Raw genomic sequence first — 14,762 nt, forward strand, 5'->3', positions numbered from 1 at the left:
AGATGGTGAAATCCCTAAATTCCTTGCAATAGCTTGTTTAAAAATGTTCTTAAACTGTTCGACAATTTGCTCACGCATTTGTTGACAAAGTGGTGACTCTCGTCCCATCCTAGTTTTTGAATGACTGAGCATTTCATGGAAGCTGCTTTTATACCCAATCATGGCACCCACCTGTTCCCAACTAGCATGTTCACCTGTGGGATGTTCCAAATAAGTGTTCCATGAGCATTCCTCAACTTTTTTGCCACTTGTTCCAGTTTTTTTGAAACATGTTGCGGGCATCAAATTCCAAATGAGCTAATATTTGCAAAAAATAACAACGTCTTCCAGTTCGAACGTTAAGTATCTTGTCTTTGCAGTCTATTCAATTGAATATAAGTTGAAAAGGATTTGCAAATCATTGTATTCTGTTTTTATTTACAATTTACACATGTGTCAACTTCACTGGTTTTGTGGTTTGTATATAGGGTTAGGGTTGTGTGTATATATATATATATATATATATATATATATATATATATATATATGCATATATAGATAGTACTTTATTGATTCCTTCAGGAGAGTTCCCTCATATTATTTGTATATAAGGATGTATGTATATATACATGTGTATGTATATATACATACATATGAATATATATCTCAAGCTCCATCGGCTTGGATGTACATAGTATAGTATATACCGTATTTTTCGAACTATAAATCGCTCCGGAGTATAAGTCGCACTGGCCGAAAATGCACAATAAAGAAGGAAAAAAACATATATAAGTCGCACTGGAGTATAAGTCGCATTTTTGGGGGAAATTTATTTCATAAAACCCAACACCAAGAATAAACATTTGAAAGGCAATTTAAAATAAATAAAGAATAGTGAACAACAGGCTGAATAAGTGTACGTTATTTATATGAGGCATAAATAACCAACTGAGAACGTGCCTGGTATGTTAACGTAACATATTATGGTAAGAGTCATTCAAATAACTATAACATATAGAACATGCTATACGTTTACCAAACAATCTGTCACTCCTAATCGCTAAATCCCATGAAATCTTATACGTCTAGTCTCTTACGTGAATGAGCTAAATAATATTATTTGGTATTTTACGGTAATGTGTTAATAATTTCACACATAAGTCGCTCCTGAGTATAAGTCGCACCCCCGGCCAAACTATGAAAAAAAATTGCGACTTATAGTCCGAAAAATACGGTAGTAGAAGTATTCTTGCATGCTTATGGAATGGAAAAGTCAGACTTGTCAGAAGTCTTGAAGTGGTCAATAAAATGATTGAAGTTACATTTATCCTTCTGTGAGGCAAGAGTGCTAACTACGGTGCTAAATCTGGATCTGATGTATTTGTATAATTTGGATAAGAAGACATTTCATGCTTCCAATGTGACGCCAACGGCAGCTGAGCTTTCAGTGTACGGATGTTGCGTCAAGAGCTTGTCCTTGAAAATGGAATTCCAGGCGTGTTGGCACAGCTTCAGTGGTGTGGATATTATTTCCATTTTGTGATAATAACGGCATTTGTTGCGTCAGACTTGATGAAGCAATAGTGTTGGTGAAATTGGAGGCAGCATGGTGTCCGTTATCTCTGGTCGACAGACGCTTCTGTCCTGTGAGAAGCAATTCTTCTCTGCTCCAAGAAGCTTTCAGCGCTAAGTTGAGTCTTTCTTTATAGGTAAGGTGAACCTTTTATTAGTCAGCTTTCCCTGCTGCTGTAGAAAGTCTGTTTAGATTTGCAGCTGAGAATGAAGAGACGTCCATAGACTGCAGCCATGTTTGCTCCCAGTCAACAAGTCTTGTCCTCACTTGCAACACCGCCTTTTTATACAATTTATTTATATATAGAAAGCCTTATAGATGGAAGGGTAGCAAAATGATTGGCAAACGTGAATCTCAATCTGTGCACGTGTGATCCAATTCACGTGGTGCGCACTGTGTGTCTGAATATCATTCCGAATGTGTGGAATCAGATCCGCATATGTGTGTTTTAGATCCGCGTACGTGTCTTTTAGATCCGCGTACGTGTGTTTTAGATCCGAGTACGTGTGTTTTAGATCCGCGTACGTGTCTTTTAGATCCGCGTACGTGTCTTTTAGATCCGCGTACGTGTGTTTTAGATCCGCGTACGTGTCTTTTAGATCAGCGTACGTGTGTTTTAGATCCGAGTACGTGTGTTTTAGATCCGAGTACGTGTGTTTTAGATCCGAGTACGTGTGTTTTAGATCCGCGTACGTGTGTTTTAGATCCGCGTACGTGTGTTTTAGATCCGCGTACGTGTGTTTTCGATCCGAGTACGTGTGTTTTCGATCCGAGTACGTGTGTTTTCGATCCGAGTACGTGTGTTTTAGATCCGCGTACGTGTGTTTTAGATCCGAGTACGTGTGTTTTAGATCCGCGTACGTGTGTTTTAGATCCGCGTACGTGTGTTTTAGATCCGAGTACGTGTGTTTTAGATCCGAGTACGTGTGTTTTAGATCCGCGTACGTGTGTTTTAGATCCGCGTACGTGTGTTTTAGATCCGCGTACGTGTGTTTTAGATCAGAGTACGTGTGTTTTAGATCAGAGTACGTGTGTTTTAGATCAGAGTATGTGTGTTATAGATCCGCGTACGTGTTTTAGATCCGGGTACGTGTGTTTTAGATGCGCGTACCTGTGTTTTAGATCCAAGAATGTGTGTTTTAGATCCGAGCACGTGTGTGTTAGATCAGAGTACGTGTGTTTTAGATCCGAGTATGTGTGTTTTGAGCCGCGTATGTGTGATTTAGATCAGAGTACGTGTTTTGGATCAGAGTACGTGTTTTGGATCAGAGTACGTGTGTTTTAGATCAGAGTACGTGTGTTTTAGATCAGAGTATGTGTTTTTTTTAGATCCGGGTACGTGTTTTAGATCCGCGTACGTGTTTTAGATCAGAGTACGTGTGTTTTAGATCCGCGTACGTGTGTTGGATCAGAGTATGTGTGTCTTAGATCAGAGTATGTGTGTCTTAGATCAGAGTATGTGTGTCTTAGATCTGCGTACGTGTGTCTTAGATCCGCGTACGTGTGTTTTAGATCCGCATACGTGTGTTTTAGATCTGCGTACGTGTGTTTTAGATTAAAGTACATGTATTTTAGATCAAAGGACATGTGTTTTAGGACCGAGTATGTGTGTTTTGTATCCTAGTGCATGTGTTTTGGATCCTAGTACGTGTGTTTTGGATCCGAGTACGTGTGTTTTGGATCCGAGTACGTGTGTTTTGGATCCGAGTACGTGTGTCTTGGATCCGAGTACGTGTGTCTTGGATCATAGTACGTGTGTTTTAGATCCGAGTACGTGTGTTTTACATCCGAGTACGTGTGTTTTAGATCAAAGTACATGTGTTTTAGATCAAAGGACGTGTGTCTTAAGTTGTCTGTCTGTCCCTAATCAGAAAGAACCCTCGATAGGCTGCCTACTTACATGTGACTTTTGCGACACTTCTTCCGTGTACAATTTGAGCGAGCGCATCCAGATTCGTGAGCGTGTAATACAATCTGTGTGTGCGTATCTGAGGTGTGCCTACATTTAACCAACCACTGAAAACCGCACACAATTCAAACCAATCAGTGAATGAAAAGTACTTCTTCTGGGATGGCGTGCTCGACCAACCACGATTGTCTGCTGGAGACATAAGTCGTCGTCACAACCTGATATGCATACTAATACATTTGTCTATTTATGTACGGTTGCAAATCTCTTTCTTTTTTTGCAGGAGTTTTTTGAAAATCCAGCATTCAGGCCCGATGGTTTGAAGTTATACCCAACTCTCGTGATCCGAGGCACGGGTCTGTATGAGCTATGGAAGACGGGCCGCTACAAGAGCTACACACCCAGCACTCTGGTCCACCTCGTGGCCCGAATCCTGGCGCTGGTGCCGCCCTGGACTCGCGTTTATCGCGTGCAGAGGTAAGTGCATGCAGAGTCCGCGCCACCTAGGTCTGAGAGGACGGTGCAGTCTGGAAACATTTGTTGCATGTGTTTTTATACAGGGTGTTCCTAAAGTCTGGACGTAGAATATACATACATTCTAAATGAATCATTTAAATTCAGACTTGAAATAATTCTCACTTAAATACCAACAATAAAATATATTGTATTTCATAAATTAAAAGAAGAAAAATATAGCTCATATAATGTAAAAATGTTGAAATTCAAAAATGATTTTTTTTTTTTTTTTTACATTTTATACTTCCCTGAGGTTATGTGAGGCGTCACTTTTGTGTTTTCAAATGGACTCATCAATTCTAACTGTGGACTTTGAAGTGTACTCGCTACTTTGACAGTATTCAGTCCTTTGAAGTGTACTCACTACTTTGACAGTATTCAGTCCTTTGAAGTGTACTCAGTACTTTATTATCTGAAATACAAAACAGTAGTATTTGAATCCTGTTTAAAAATGTCCAGCACAACAAACACACACTCATTTAAACATTTCAATAGATTTTGATAAATATTTCCGGAACTGAGACGAGGAAGTGATTTAGGCTGATCCGAAATCATAGGCTGGATTCAGGATTTTTTGAAAGGGTTCTTTATAATTGGGAGATATGACCGATAGTCTGAGTGCTTTTCTAGCAATATATCTGAAATATTTGTTAGTACTATTATTGATATGATGATATAACTAAAGGGGAACATAATCATAATCTATTTGGTGCTTTCAGGGACATCCCCATGCCGTTAGTGAGTTCGGGAGTGGAGCACGGAAACCTGCGAGAACTGGCTCTAGCCAGGATGAAGGACATGGGCACCGAGGTGAGACGTCCTTCTTAAAGCAAACGACTCAAAGAAAGTCACCTAATCCTAGATCACGCTGATGCCAACTTTGGAGCCAAGAATAGATGCCAAGCAATGGAGCTGAATAGAAGCCATTGCCAGTCAACACAGGCAGCAAGTAGTGGTGTAAACATGACACAGGCAGGAAGTAGTAGTGTAAACGTGACACAGGCAGGAAGTAGTGGTGTAAACATGACACAGGCAGGAAGTAGTAGTGTAAATGTGACACAGGCAGGAAGTAGTAGTGTAAATGTGACACAGGCATGAAGTATTGGTGTAAATGTGACACAGGCATGAAGTATTGGTGTAAATGTGACACAGGCAGGAAGTAGTGGTATAAATGTGACACAGACATAAAGTAGTGGTATAAATGTGACACAGACATGAAGTAGTGGTACAAATGTGACACAGGCAGGAAGTAGAGGTATAAATGTGACACAGACAGGAATTAGTGTTGTAAACGTGACACAGGCAGGAAGTAGTAGTGTAAATGTGACACAGGCAGGAAGTAGTTGTTGTAAATGTGACACAGGCAGGAAGTAGTTGTTGTAAATGTGACACAGGCAGGAAGTAGTTGTAAACGTGACACAGGAAGTAGCTGTAAACGTGACATAGTTGTAAACGTGACACAGGCAGGGAGTAGTGGTGTAAATGTGACACAGGCAGAAAGTAGTAGTGTACATGTGACACAGGCAGGAAGTAATAGTGTAAACGTGACACAGGCAGGAAGTAGTGTAAATGTGACACAGACAGGAAGTAGTGTTGTAAATGTGACACAGACAGGAAGTAGTGTTGTAAATGTGAGACAGACAGGAAGTAGTAATGTAAATGTGAGACAGACAGGAAGTTGTTGTTGTAAATGTGACACGGGCAGGAAGTAGTAGTGTAAATGTGACACAGGCAGGAAGTAGTTGTTGTAAATGTGACACAGGCAGAAAGTAGTTGTTGTAAATGTGACACAGGCAGAAAGTAGTTGTAAACGTGACACAGGAAGTAGCTTTAAACGTGACAGATAGGAAGTAGTGTTGTAAACGTGACATAGGCAGTAAGTAGCGTTGTAAACGTGACACAGACAGGAAGTAGTGTTGTAAATGTGACACAGACAGGAAGTAGCGTTGTAAACGTGACACAGACAGGAAGTAACGTTGTAAACGTGACAAAGACAGGAAGTAGTGTTGTAAATGTGACACAGACAGGAAGTAGCGTTGTAAACGTGACACAGACAGGAAGTAGTGTTGTAAATGTCACACAGACAGGAAGTAGTGTTATAAATGTGACAAAGACAGGAAATAGTGTTGTAAATGTGACACAGACAGGAACTAGCGTTGTAAATGTGACAAAGACAGGAAGTAGTGTTGTAAACGTGACACAGACAGGAAGTAGTGTTGTAAATGTGACACAGACAGGAAGTAGTGTTGTAAATGTGACAAAGACAGGAAGTAGTGTTGTAAATGTGACACAGACAGGAAGTAGTGTTGTAAATGTGACACAGACAGGAAGTAGTGTTGTAAATGTGACACAGACAGGAAGTAGTGTTGTAAATGTGACAAAGACAGGAAGTAGTGTTGTAAACGTGACACAGACAGGAAGTAGTGTTGTAAACGTGACACAGTTGATGTGCTTTTTGGCAGTGTCGAGATGTGAGAACCAGAGAAGTTGGCATTCAGGAAATCCACCACAAAGTTCGACCCTACCAGGTAAAGGCATGGTCCTGCAGATGATGGCTGACTCAGCAACTGTAAAGCACTTCCTCTGTGTGTTTAGGTGGAGCTGGTGAGGCGGGACTATGTGGCCAACGGTTCCTGGGAAACCTTCCTCTCCTACGAGGATCCACAACTGGACATCTTGATCGGTCTGCTGCGTCTGCGCCGCTGCTCCCCGCAATCCTTTAGAGCCGAGCTGAAAGGGGGTGTGTCCATCGTGCGCGAGCTGCACGTCTACGGCAGCGTGGTCCCCGTGAGCAGCCGGGACCCCAGCAAGTTCCAACATCAAGTAGGCGCATGGCGGCGGGGACACATGAGGGCGGGGACACGTGATCTAAATGTCTTGGTGTCTTCAGGGTTTTGGAATGATGTTGATGGAAGAAGCAGAGAGGATTTCCAGAGAAGAACACGGCTCTTCCAAACTGGCCGTCATTTCAGGTGCGCCTTCTTAAACATTTCCACTCGGAACACTTTCATTTGTGCTGAGAGGAACCAGGTGGATTAAATCATGAGTTTGGATACGAGGGAGGGTAAGCCAACAACGAAGTCAGGTTGTTTAAACATGAGTTTGGATACAATGGAGAGTAAGCCAACAATAAGGTTAGGTGGATAAAAACATGAGTTTGGATACGAGCAAAGGTAAGCCAACAACAAGGTCAGGTGGATAAAAACATGAGTTTGGATACGATGGAGAGTAAGCCAACAATGAGGTCAGGTGGATAAAAACATGAGTTTGGATACGAGCAAAGGTAAGCCAACAACAAGGTCAGGTGGATAAAAACATGAGTTTGAGTACGAGGGAGGGTAAGCCAACAACGAGGTCAGGTGGATAAAAACATGAGTTTGGATACGATGGAGAGTAAGCCAACAATGAGGTCAGGTGGATAAAAACATGAGTTTGGATACGAGCGAAGGTAAGCCAACAACAAGGTCAGGTGGATAAAAACATGAGTTTGAGTACGAGGGAGGGTAAGCCAACAACGAGGTTAGGTGGATAAAAACATGAGTTTGGATACGAGCGAAGGTAAGCCAACAACAAGGTCAGGTGCATAAAAACATGAGTTTGGATACGAGCGAAGGTAAGCCAACAACAAGGTCAGGTGCATAAAAACATGAGTTTGAGTACGAGGGAGGGTAAGCCAACAACGAGGTCAGGTGGATAAAAACATGAGTTTGGATACGATGGAGAGTAAGCCAACAACGAGGTCAGGTGGATAAAAACATGAGTTTGGATACGATGGAGAGTAAGCCAACAATGAGGTCAGGTGGATAAAAACATGAGTTTGGATACGAGCGAGGGTAAGCCAACAACGAGGTCAGGTGGATAAAAACATGAGTTTGGATACGATGGAGAGTAAGCCAACAATGAGGTCAGGTGGATAAAAACATGAGTTTGGATACGAGCGAAGGTAAGCCAACAACAAGGTCAGGTGCATAAAAACATGAGTTTGAGTATGAGGGAGGGTAAGCCAACAACGAGGTCAGGTGGATAAAAACATGAGTTTGGATACGAGGGAGAGTAAGCCAACAACGAGGTCAGGTGGATAAAAACATGAGTTTGGATACGAGGGAGAGTAAGCCAACAACAAGGTCAGGTGGATAAAAACATGAGTTTGGATACGATGGAGAGTAAGCCAACAATGAGGTTAGGTGAATAAAAACATGAGTTTGGATACGATGGAGAGTAAGCCAACAACGAGGTCAGGTGGATAAAAACATGAGTTTGGATACGATGGAGAGTAAGCCAACAATGAGGTTAGGTGGATAAAAACATGAGTTTGGATACGAGCAAAGGTAAGCCAACAACAAGGTCAGGTGGATAAAAACATGAGTTTGGATACGATGGAGAGTAAGCCAACAATGAGGTCAGGTGGATAAAAACATGAGTTTGGATACGAGCGAAGGTAAGTCAACAACAAGGTCAGGTGCATAAAAACATGAGTTTGAGTACGAGGGAGGGTAAGCCAACAACGAGGTCAGGTGAATAAAAACATGAGTTTGGATACGATGGAGAGTAAGCCAACAATGATGTACGGTGGATAAAAACATGAGTTTGGATACGAGCGAGGGTAAGCCAACAACGAGGTCAGGTGGATAAAAACATGAGTTTGGATACGAGCGAGGGTAAGCCAACAACGAGGTCAGGTGGATAAAAACATGAGTTTGGATACGAGCGAGGGTAAGCCAACCACGAGGTCAGGTGGATAAAATAAAATGGCGCTTAAGACAGTATAGGGTGTGTCTATTTATTTTTTTAATAAAACTAAGATTTTATTGAGTGTAAAAGTAATTTATAGATCATGTTGGTCGCACCATCTAATGAGGACAAACTATGCAGCTGTTTGGATCCTCAGCCAACAATGTTAGACTCCTAAAAATGACTTTTTTAGTCCAGAAATCAACAGCAAGAGAGCAAATGTTGTCTGTGACTTTAGAAACATCACACAGCTGACATCTGGTCCTGTTTTGCAGGCGTAGGAACCAGGAACTACTACAGGAAGATGGGCTACCACTTGGAAGGACCATACATGGTCAAGCCTCTAGACTGACCTGGACTACAAGCGTTGACACTTTGAGTCTATGCTCGACCATCAAGTGTGGAGTAGAACAGGGAAACTACAGCCTGCAGAACAAGTCTTCATTTTGGCCCTCCAGACATCACCAGTGTGATAAGGAATCTGGCCCTCCTCCAACTTCATTTAAATTATTTGACAGTATAGTTACTACGATTTTTCCGTCATTTCATGGATATCGTGAGCAGGTCAGGTGAATGACCATGAATTGTACTTTCAGTTGTATGCAGCACAACATTGGCATATATGACCCAATCCAAACAACCTTTCCCAATCAGGGCGCAAATAAACCAACACAAAAAGTCAACACACATACCACAACCTGCTCACTGAACTTTAAGGATGTTATAATAAAAAAAATGTCCAAGCACAACACATATTTTAAAGCAAATCATAATTCATAATACAAATAATTGACCCCTGGTGAATCTTCTAGGTACCGAAAGGGTTTCAGCGATAAACGTCTTCAAATAGTTGTAGAATGGAAAATATGTGTATATGCTGAATTGTGTTTCATCCTATCCGATAAACTGGAGCTGCCCAAACTACGGCCTCGCCAACGTTTTCAATTTGGCCCCCCGAGACGTCATAAGGAATCTGGCCGCAGGGAGATTTCATTTATAAAAGATCATTTGTACGCTACCTTTGTTGTGTCGCCATCTTGTGGACAACATGAGTAATTCAGGTCTATGATCACTTATGCTTTGCAGCATTTACTTATTAAAGTTAAAGTACCAATGATAGTCACACACACACACACACTAGGTGTGGCGAAATTATTCTCTGCATTTGACCCATCACCCTGGATCACCCCCTGGGAGGTGAGGGGAGCAGTGAGCAGCAGCGGTGGCTGCGCCCGGGAATCATTTTTGGTGATTTAACCCCCAATTCCAACCCTTGATGCTGAGTGCCAAGCAGGGAGGTAATGGGTCCCATTTTTATAGATATGACCAAATTCAAACAACCTTCCCTAGTCATGGTAGGAAAAAAAATGCCAACAGACATGGTCACACACAACACAATTTGTGGGTAGTTTAAAAAACGTCAACGCACCATAGAAATATTCTGAATGACACCCATTTAAATCCACTACGATGCATGATGGGGAAAATGCTAGAGTCTCTCCACACTTATCAATGTTTGGTGCATTTTGGCTGGTTGATATTTCTGATTGATTACAAAACTTTAAGGTTGTCACGCAAGTAAACAAGGTAGGAGTCCAACTGTCACACACTTAATATCCAATTGTATGAATGAATTATATATCAATAATATGTATATATAAATATATGTACGCACATTTTGTACATATTTTAGGACGGCTTTCGGCCCTCGGCTACATAGTTTATAGACTAGTGCGGATTATTTCATCCAATTTCGTTTGTTTGTCATGCACCTTGATGATACACAACAGTGTTTTTTATGTCGAAGAATAAAGTATGATTGGCGTACATTCATAGTGGAGTCTCTACCAAGGCGGACACTTACCTCTCTCTCCCGCTTTACTTCTTTGTCTTACCTTAACTTTCTAAGAGTCTCTCCTTTGCACTGTTCTACAACATCTTGAAATATGGAATTGATTAACTGGTCTCTCAACAAAATTGACAAGATGTTCTTGACGCAAATCTCCGGTCTTGGGGAAGCTGCCTGTCCAGATGGAGCCGTTCGAGGAGGCTAGAGGCTGCCCGTCATGATGGATAGGCTGGGCAGAGCTGTGGGCACTGAAACTTTTGACGACTTCTGAATTGAATCGCAAAATTGATAACATCTCGGAGAAGCTTTCTGCTCTGCAAGGCCAGAACGAACAACTGTGCAGAGAAACCTTTGGGGTGCTTTTGTTCGCCCTCACCAAAACAGCCCTCATCTACAATTCCACTACATTTACCTTTCCTTCCTACCTCTTTGGGGGGGCGCCGCTAAGTGGTGACCTATCAGTCTTCCTGTTCTGTCTACCCCTGTAACTGGAAATTGTATGTCTGTTGGTGGACGGTTGTTCTGAAAACTGATTTCCTTGTACTTTTCTAAAGTTCTATTCTATTGTGTTGCCAAGGTTCATTGACTTTAGATAACTTCCTCCCCCCCCCGAGTGCAGACTGAGCCCCTGCAGAAGACATAATGATACTGTTTTAGCAGCGCATGCACGACACAGCCTCTGCAATTACATCTCCCCATCACTTTTCTGGCTATGCAGCCACATTTCCTGGAAGGGCTTTGAGAACTAGCGAGCAGTAAAAGCTCCAACTCCTGACTCAAGGTGGACTGCAGCAGAGGAGCGGATGTGTCACTTCCTGCATGCGGCGTCTGTGTCGTGACTGCCGTTGCAGTCCTGACGCATCGGCCAGAGTGGCACGCTCCTCGCTATTAGCGGTACTATGTGAAAGCCTCTTCCAGTTCTGCTGAGACCGGGATTGGATTTGACTGCAACATGAGCCGAAGAAGAGCAGATCCTGCTTAAAGGTTGGATGTTTCACATCTGGTCAGGGTGTCCACATGCATCGGTGCCAAGTAGGACACCGAGCCTCCTCACTGAACACTAATGACATTTACAACATTTTGAAAAGGCTAAATTTAAAGTAGCTATGCCAGGAAGTTAAGATAAAAACAACACCTTACGTTACGACGTCAATAATTGAAGTATTTTTACACTACGTCAATAATTTCAATATTTTTACACTGTCAATAATTGAAATATTTTTACAGTACGTCAAAAATGTAAGTGTTTTTACACCACGTCATAATTGAAGTATTTTTACACTGTCAATAATTGAAGTATTTTTACAGTACCTCAATTAAAATATTTTTACACTGTCAATAATTGAAATATTTTTACCCGATGTCCATTTAAATATTTTTACACTGTCAATAATTTAAATAATATTTACACTAAGTCAAAAATTGAAGTATTTTTACACTGTCAATTTTAATATTTTTACACTACGTCAATAATTGAAATATTTTTAACTGATGTCAATAATTGAAGTATTTTTACACTGTCAATAATTTCAATATTTTTACAGTATGTCAAAAGTTTAGTATTTTTACACTACGTCAATTGAAGTATTTTTACACAATGTCAATAATTGAAGTATTTTTACACTACGTCAATAATTTAAGTATTTTTACACTGTCAATTTAAATATTTTTACACTGTCAATAATTTAAATATTTTTACCTGATGTCAATAATTGAAGTAATTTTACACTACGTCAATTTAAATATTTTTATACTGTGAATAAATGAAATATTTTTACACTGTCAATAATTTAAATATTTTTATAGTACATCAAAAATGTAAGTGTTTTTACACTGTCAATAATTGAAGTATTTTTACAGTACATCAATTGAAATATTTTTACACTGTCAATAATTGAAGTATTTTTACACTGTCAATTTAAATAATATTTACACTACGTCAAAAATGGAAATATTTTTACACTGTCAATTTTTTAATTTTTACACTACGTAAATAATTGAAGTATTTTTACAATGTTAACACAATGTCAAAAATATAAATATTTTTACACTGTCAATTTTAATATTTTTACACTACGTCAATTGAATTTTTTTAAATTCATGTCAATAATTGAAGTACTTTGACACTGTCAATAATTTAAATGTTTTTACAGTACATCAAAAATGGAAGTATTTTTCACTACGTCAATAATTGAAGTATTTTTACACAATGTCAATAATTGAAGTATTTTTACACTACGTCAATAACTGAAGTATTTTTACACAATGTCAATAATTGAAGTATTTTCACACTACGTCAATAATTTAAGTATTTTTACATTGTCAATTTAAATATTTTTACACTATGTCAATAATTGAAATCTTTTTACACTGTCAATAATTGAAATATTTTTACCTGATGTCAATAATTGAAGTATTTTTACAGTACGTCAAAATTTAAGTGTTTTACACTGTCAATTGAAATATTTTTACACTACGTCAAAAATTGAAATATTTTTACACTACGTCAATTTTTTTTTACCTGATGTCAATAATTGAAGTATTTTTACACTACGTCAATTTAAATATTTTTACACTGTCAATAAATGAAATATTTTTACACTGTCAATAACTAATATTTTTACAGTACGTCAAAATGTAAGTGTTTTCACACTGTCATAATTGAAGTTTTTTTTACACTACGTCAATAATTGAAGTATTTTTACACTACGTCAATAATTGAAATATTTTTACCTGATGTCAATAATTGAAATATTTTACACTGTCAATAATTGAAATAGTTTTACATTACGTCAATAATTGAAGTATTTTTACACTGTCAATAAATTTTATATTTTTACACTACGTCAATAATTGAAGTATTTTTACACTGTCAATTTAAATATTTTTACACTATGTCAAAAATGCAAGTATTTTTACACTACGTCAGTAATTAAAGTATTTTTACATTGTCAATTTAAATATTTTTACACTATGTCAATAATTGAAATATTTTTACACTATGTCAATCTAAATATTTTTACCTGATGTCAATAATTGAAGTGTTTTTACACTGTCAATAATTTAAATGTTTTTACAGTACATCAAAAATTTAAGTATTTTTCACTACGTCAATAATTGAAGTATTTTTACACAATGTCAATAATTGAAGTATTTTTACACTACGTCAATAACTGAAGTATTTTTACACAATGTCAATAATTTAAGTATTTTCACACTACGTCAATTTATTTTTACATTGTCAATTTAAATATTTTTACACTATGTCAATAATTGAAATCTTTTTACACAATGTCAATAATTGAAGTATTTTCACACTACGTCAATAATTTAAGTATTTTTACATTGTCAAATAAAATATTTTTACACTATGTCAATAATTGAAATCTTTTTACACTGTCAATAATTGAAATATTTTTACCTGATGTTAATAATTGAAGTATTTTTACAGTACGTCAAAATTTAAGTGTTTTACACGGTCAATTTAAATATTTTTACACTACGTCAAAAATTGAAATATTTTTACACTACGTCAATTTTTTTTTTTTACCTGATGTCAATAATTGAAGTATTTTTACACTACGTCAATTTAAATATTTTTACACTGTCAATAAATGAAATATTTTTACACTGTCAATAACTGTAATATTTTTACAGTACGTCAAAATGTAAGTGTTTTCACACTGTCATAATTGAAGTGTTTTTACACTACGTCAATAATTGAAGTATTTTTACACTACGTCAGTAATTGAAATATTTTTACCTGATGTCAATAATTGAAATATTTTACACTGTCAATAATTGAAATATTTTTACACTGTCAATAAATTTTATATTTTTACACTACGTCAATAATTGAAGTATTTTTACACTGTCAATTTAAATATTTTTATACTATGTCAAAAATGCAAGTATTTTTACACTACGTCAATAATTAAAGTATTTTTACACTACGTCAGTAATTAAAGTATTTTTACATTGTCAATTTAAATATTTTTACGCTGTCAATAATTGAAATATTTTTACACTATGTCAATCTAAATATTTTTACCTGATGTCAATAATTGAAGTGTTTTTACACTGTCAATTTAAATATTTTTACACTACGTCAAAAATTGAAGTATTTTTACACCACGTCAATAATTGAAGTATTTTTACAGTGTCAATTTAAATATTTTTACACGTCAAAAATGTTAGTATTTTTA

The 14,762-nt window shown here is 37.9% G+C and overlaps 1 protein-coding gene across 1 annotated transcript in view; it reads left to right on the plus strand.

Annotated features, from left to right (window-relative positions):
- Window positions 1-10,509, plus strand: part of elp3 (elongator acetyltransferase complex subunit 3) — a 39,146-nt gene extending 28,637 nt beyond the window's left edge. The window contains exons 10-15 of the mRNA XM_062034884.1: window positions 3,745-3,938; window positions 4,697-4,787; window positions 6,440-6,505; window positions 6,573-6,800; window positions 6,868-6,949; window positions 8,984-10,509. Of these exons, the coding sequence (XP_061890868.1) occupies window positions 3,745-3,938; window positions 4,697-4,787; window positions 6,440-6,505; window positions 6,573-6,800; window positions 6,868-6,949; window positions 8,984-9,060 (738 nt within the window). The 3' untranslated portion in view covers window positions 9,061-10,509. The remainder of the gene's footprint in view (window positions 1-3,744; window positions 3,939-4,696; window positions 4,788-6,439; window positions 6,506-6,572; window positions 6,801-6,867; window positions 6,950-8,983) is intronic.
- Window positions 10,510-14,762: the final 4,253 nt, after the last annotated feature.

This window comes from Entelurus aequoreus, linkage group LG23 (assembly GCF_033978785.1).
Source record: "Entelurus aequoreus isolate RoL-2023_Sb linkage group LG23, RoL_Eaeq_v1.1, whole genome shotgun sequence".
Classification (NCBI taxonomy): domain Eukaryota; kingdom Metazoa; phylum Chordata; class Actinopteri; order Syngnathiformes; family Syngnathidae; genus Entelurus; species Entelurus aequoreus.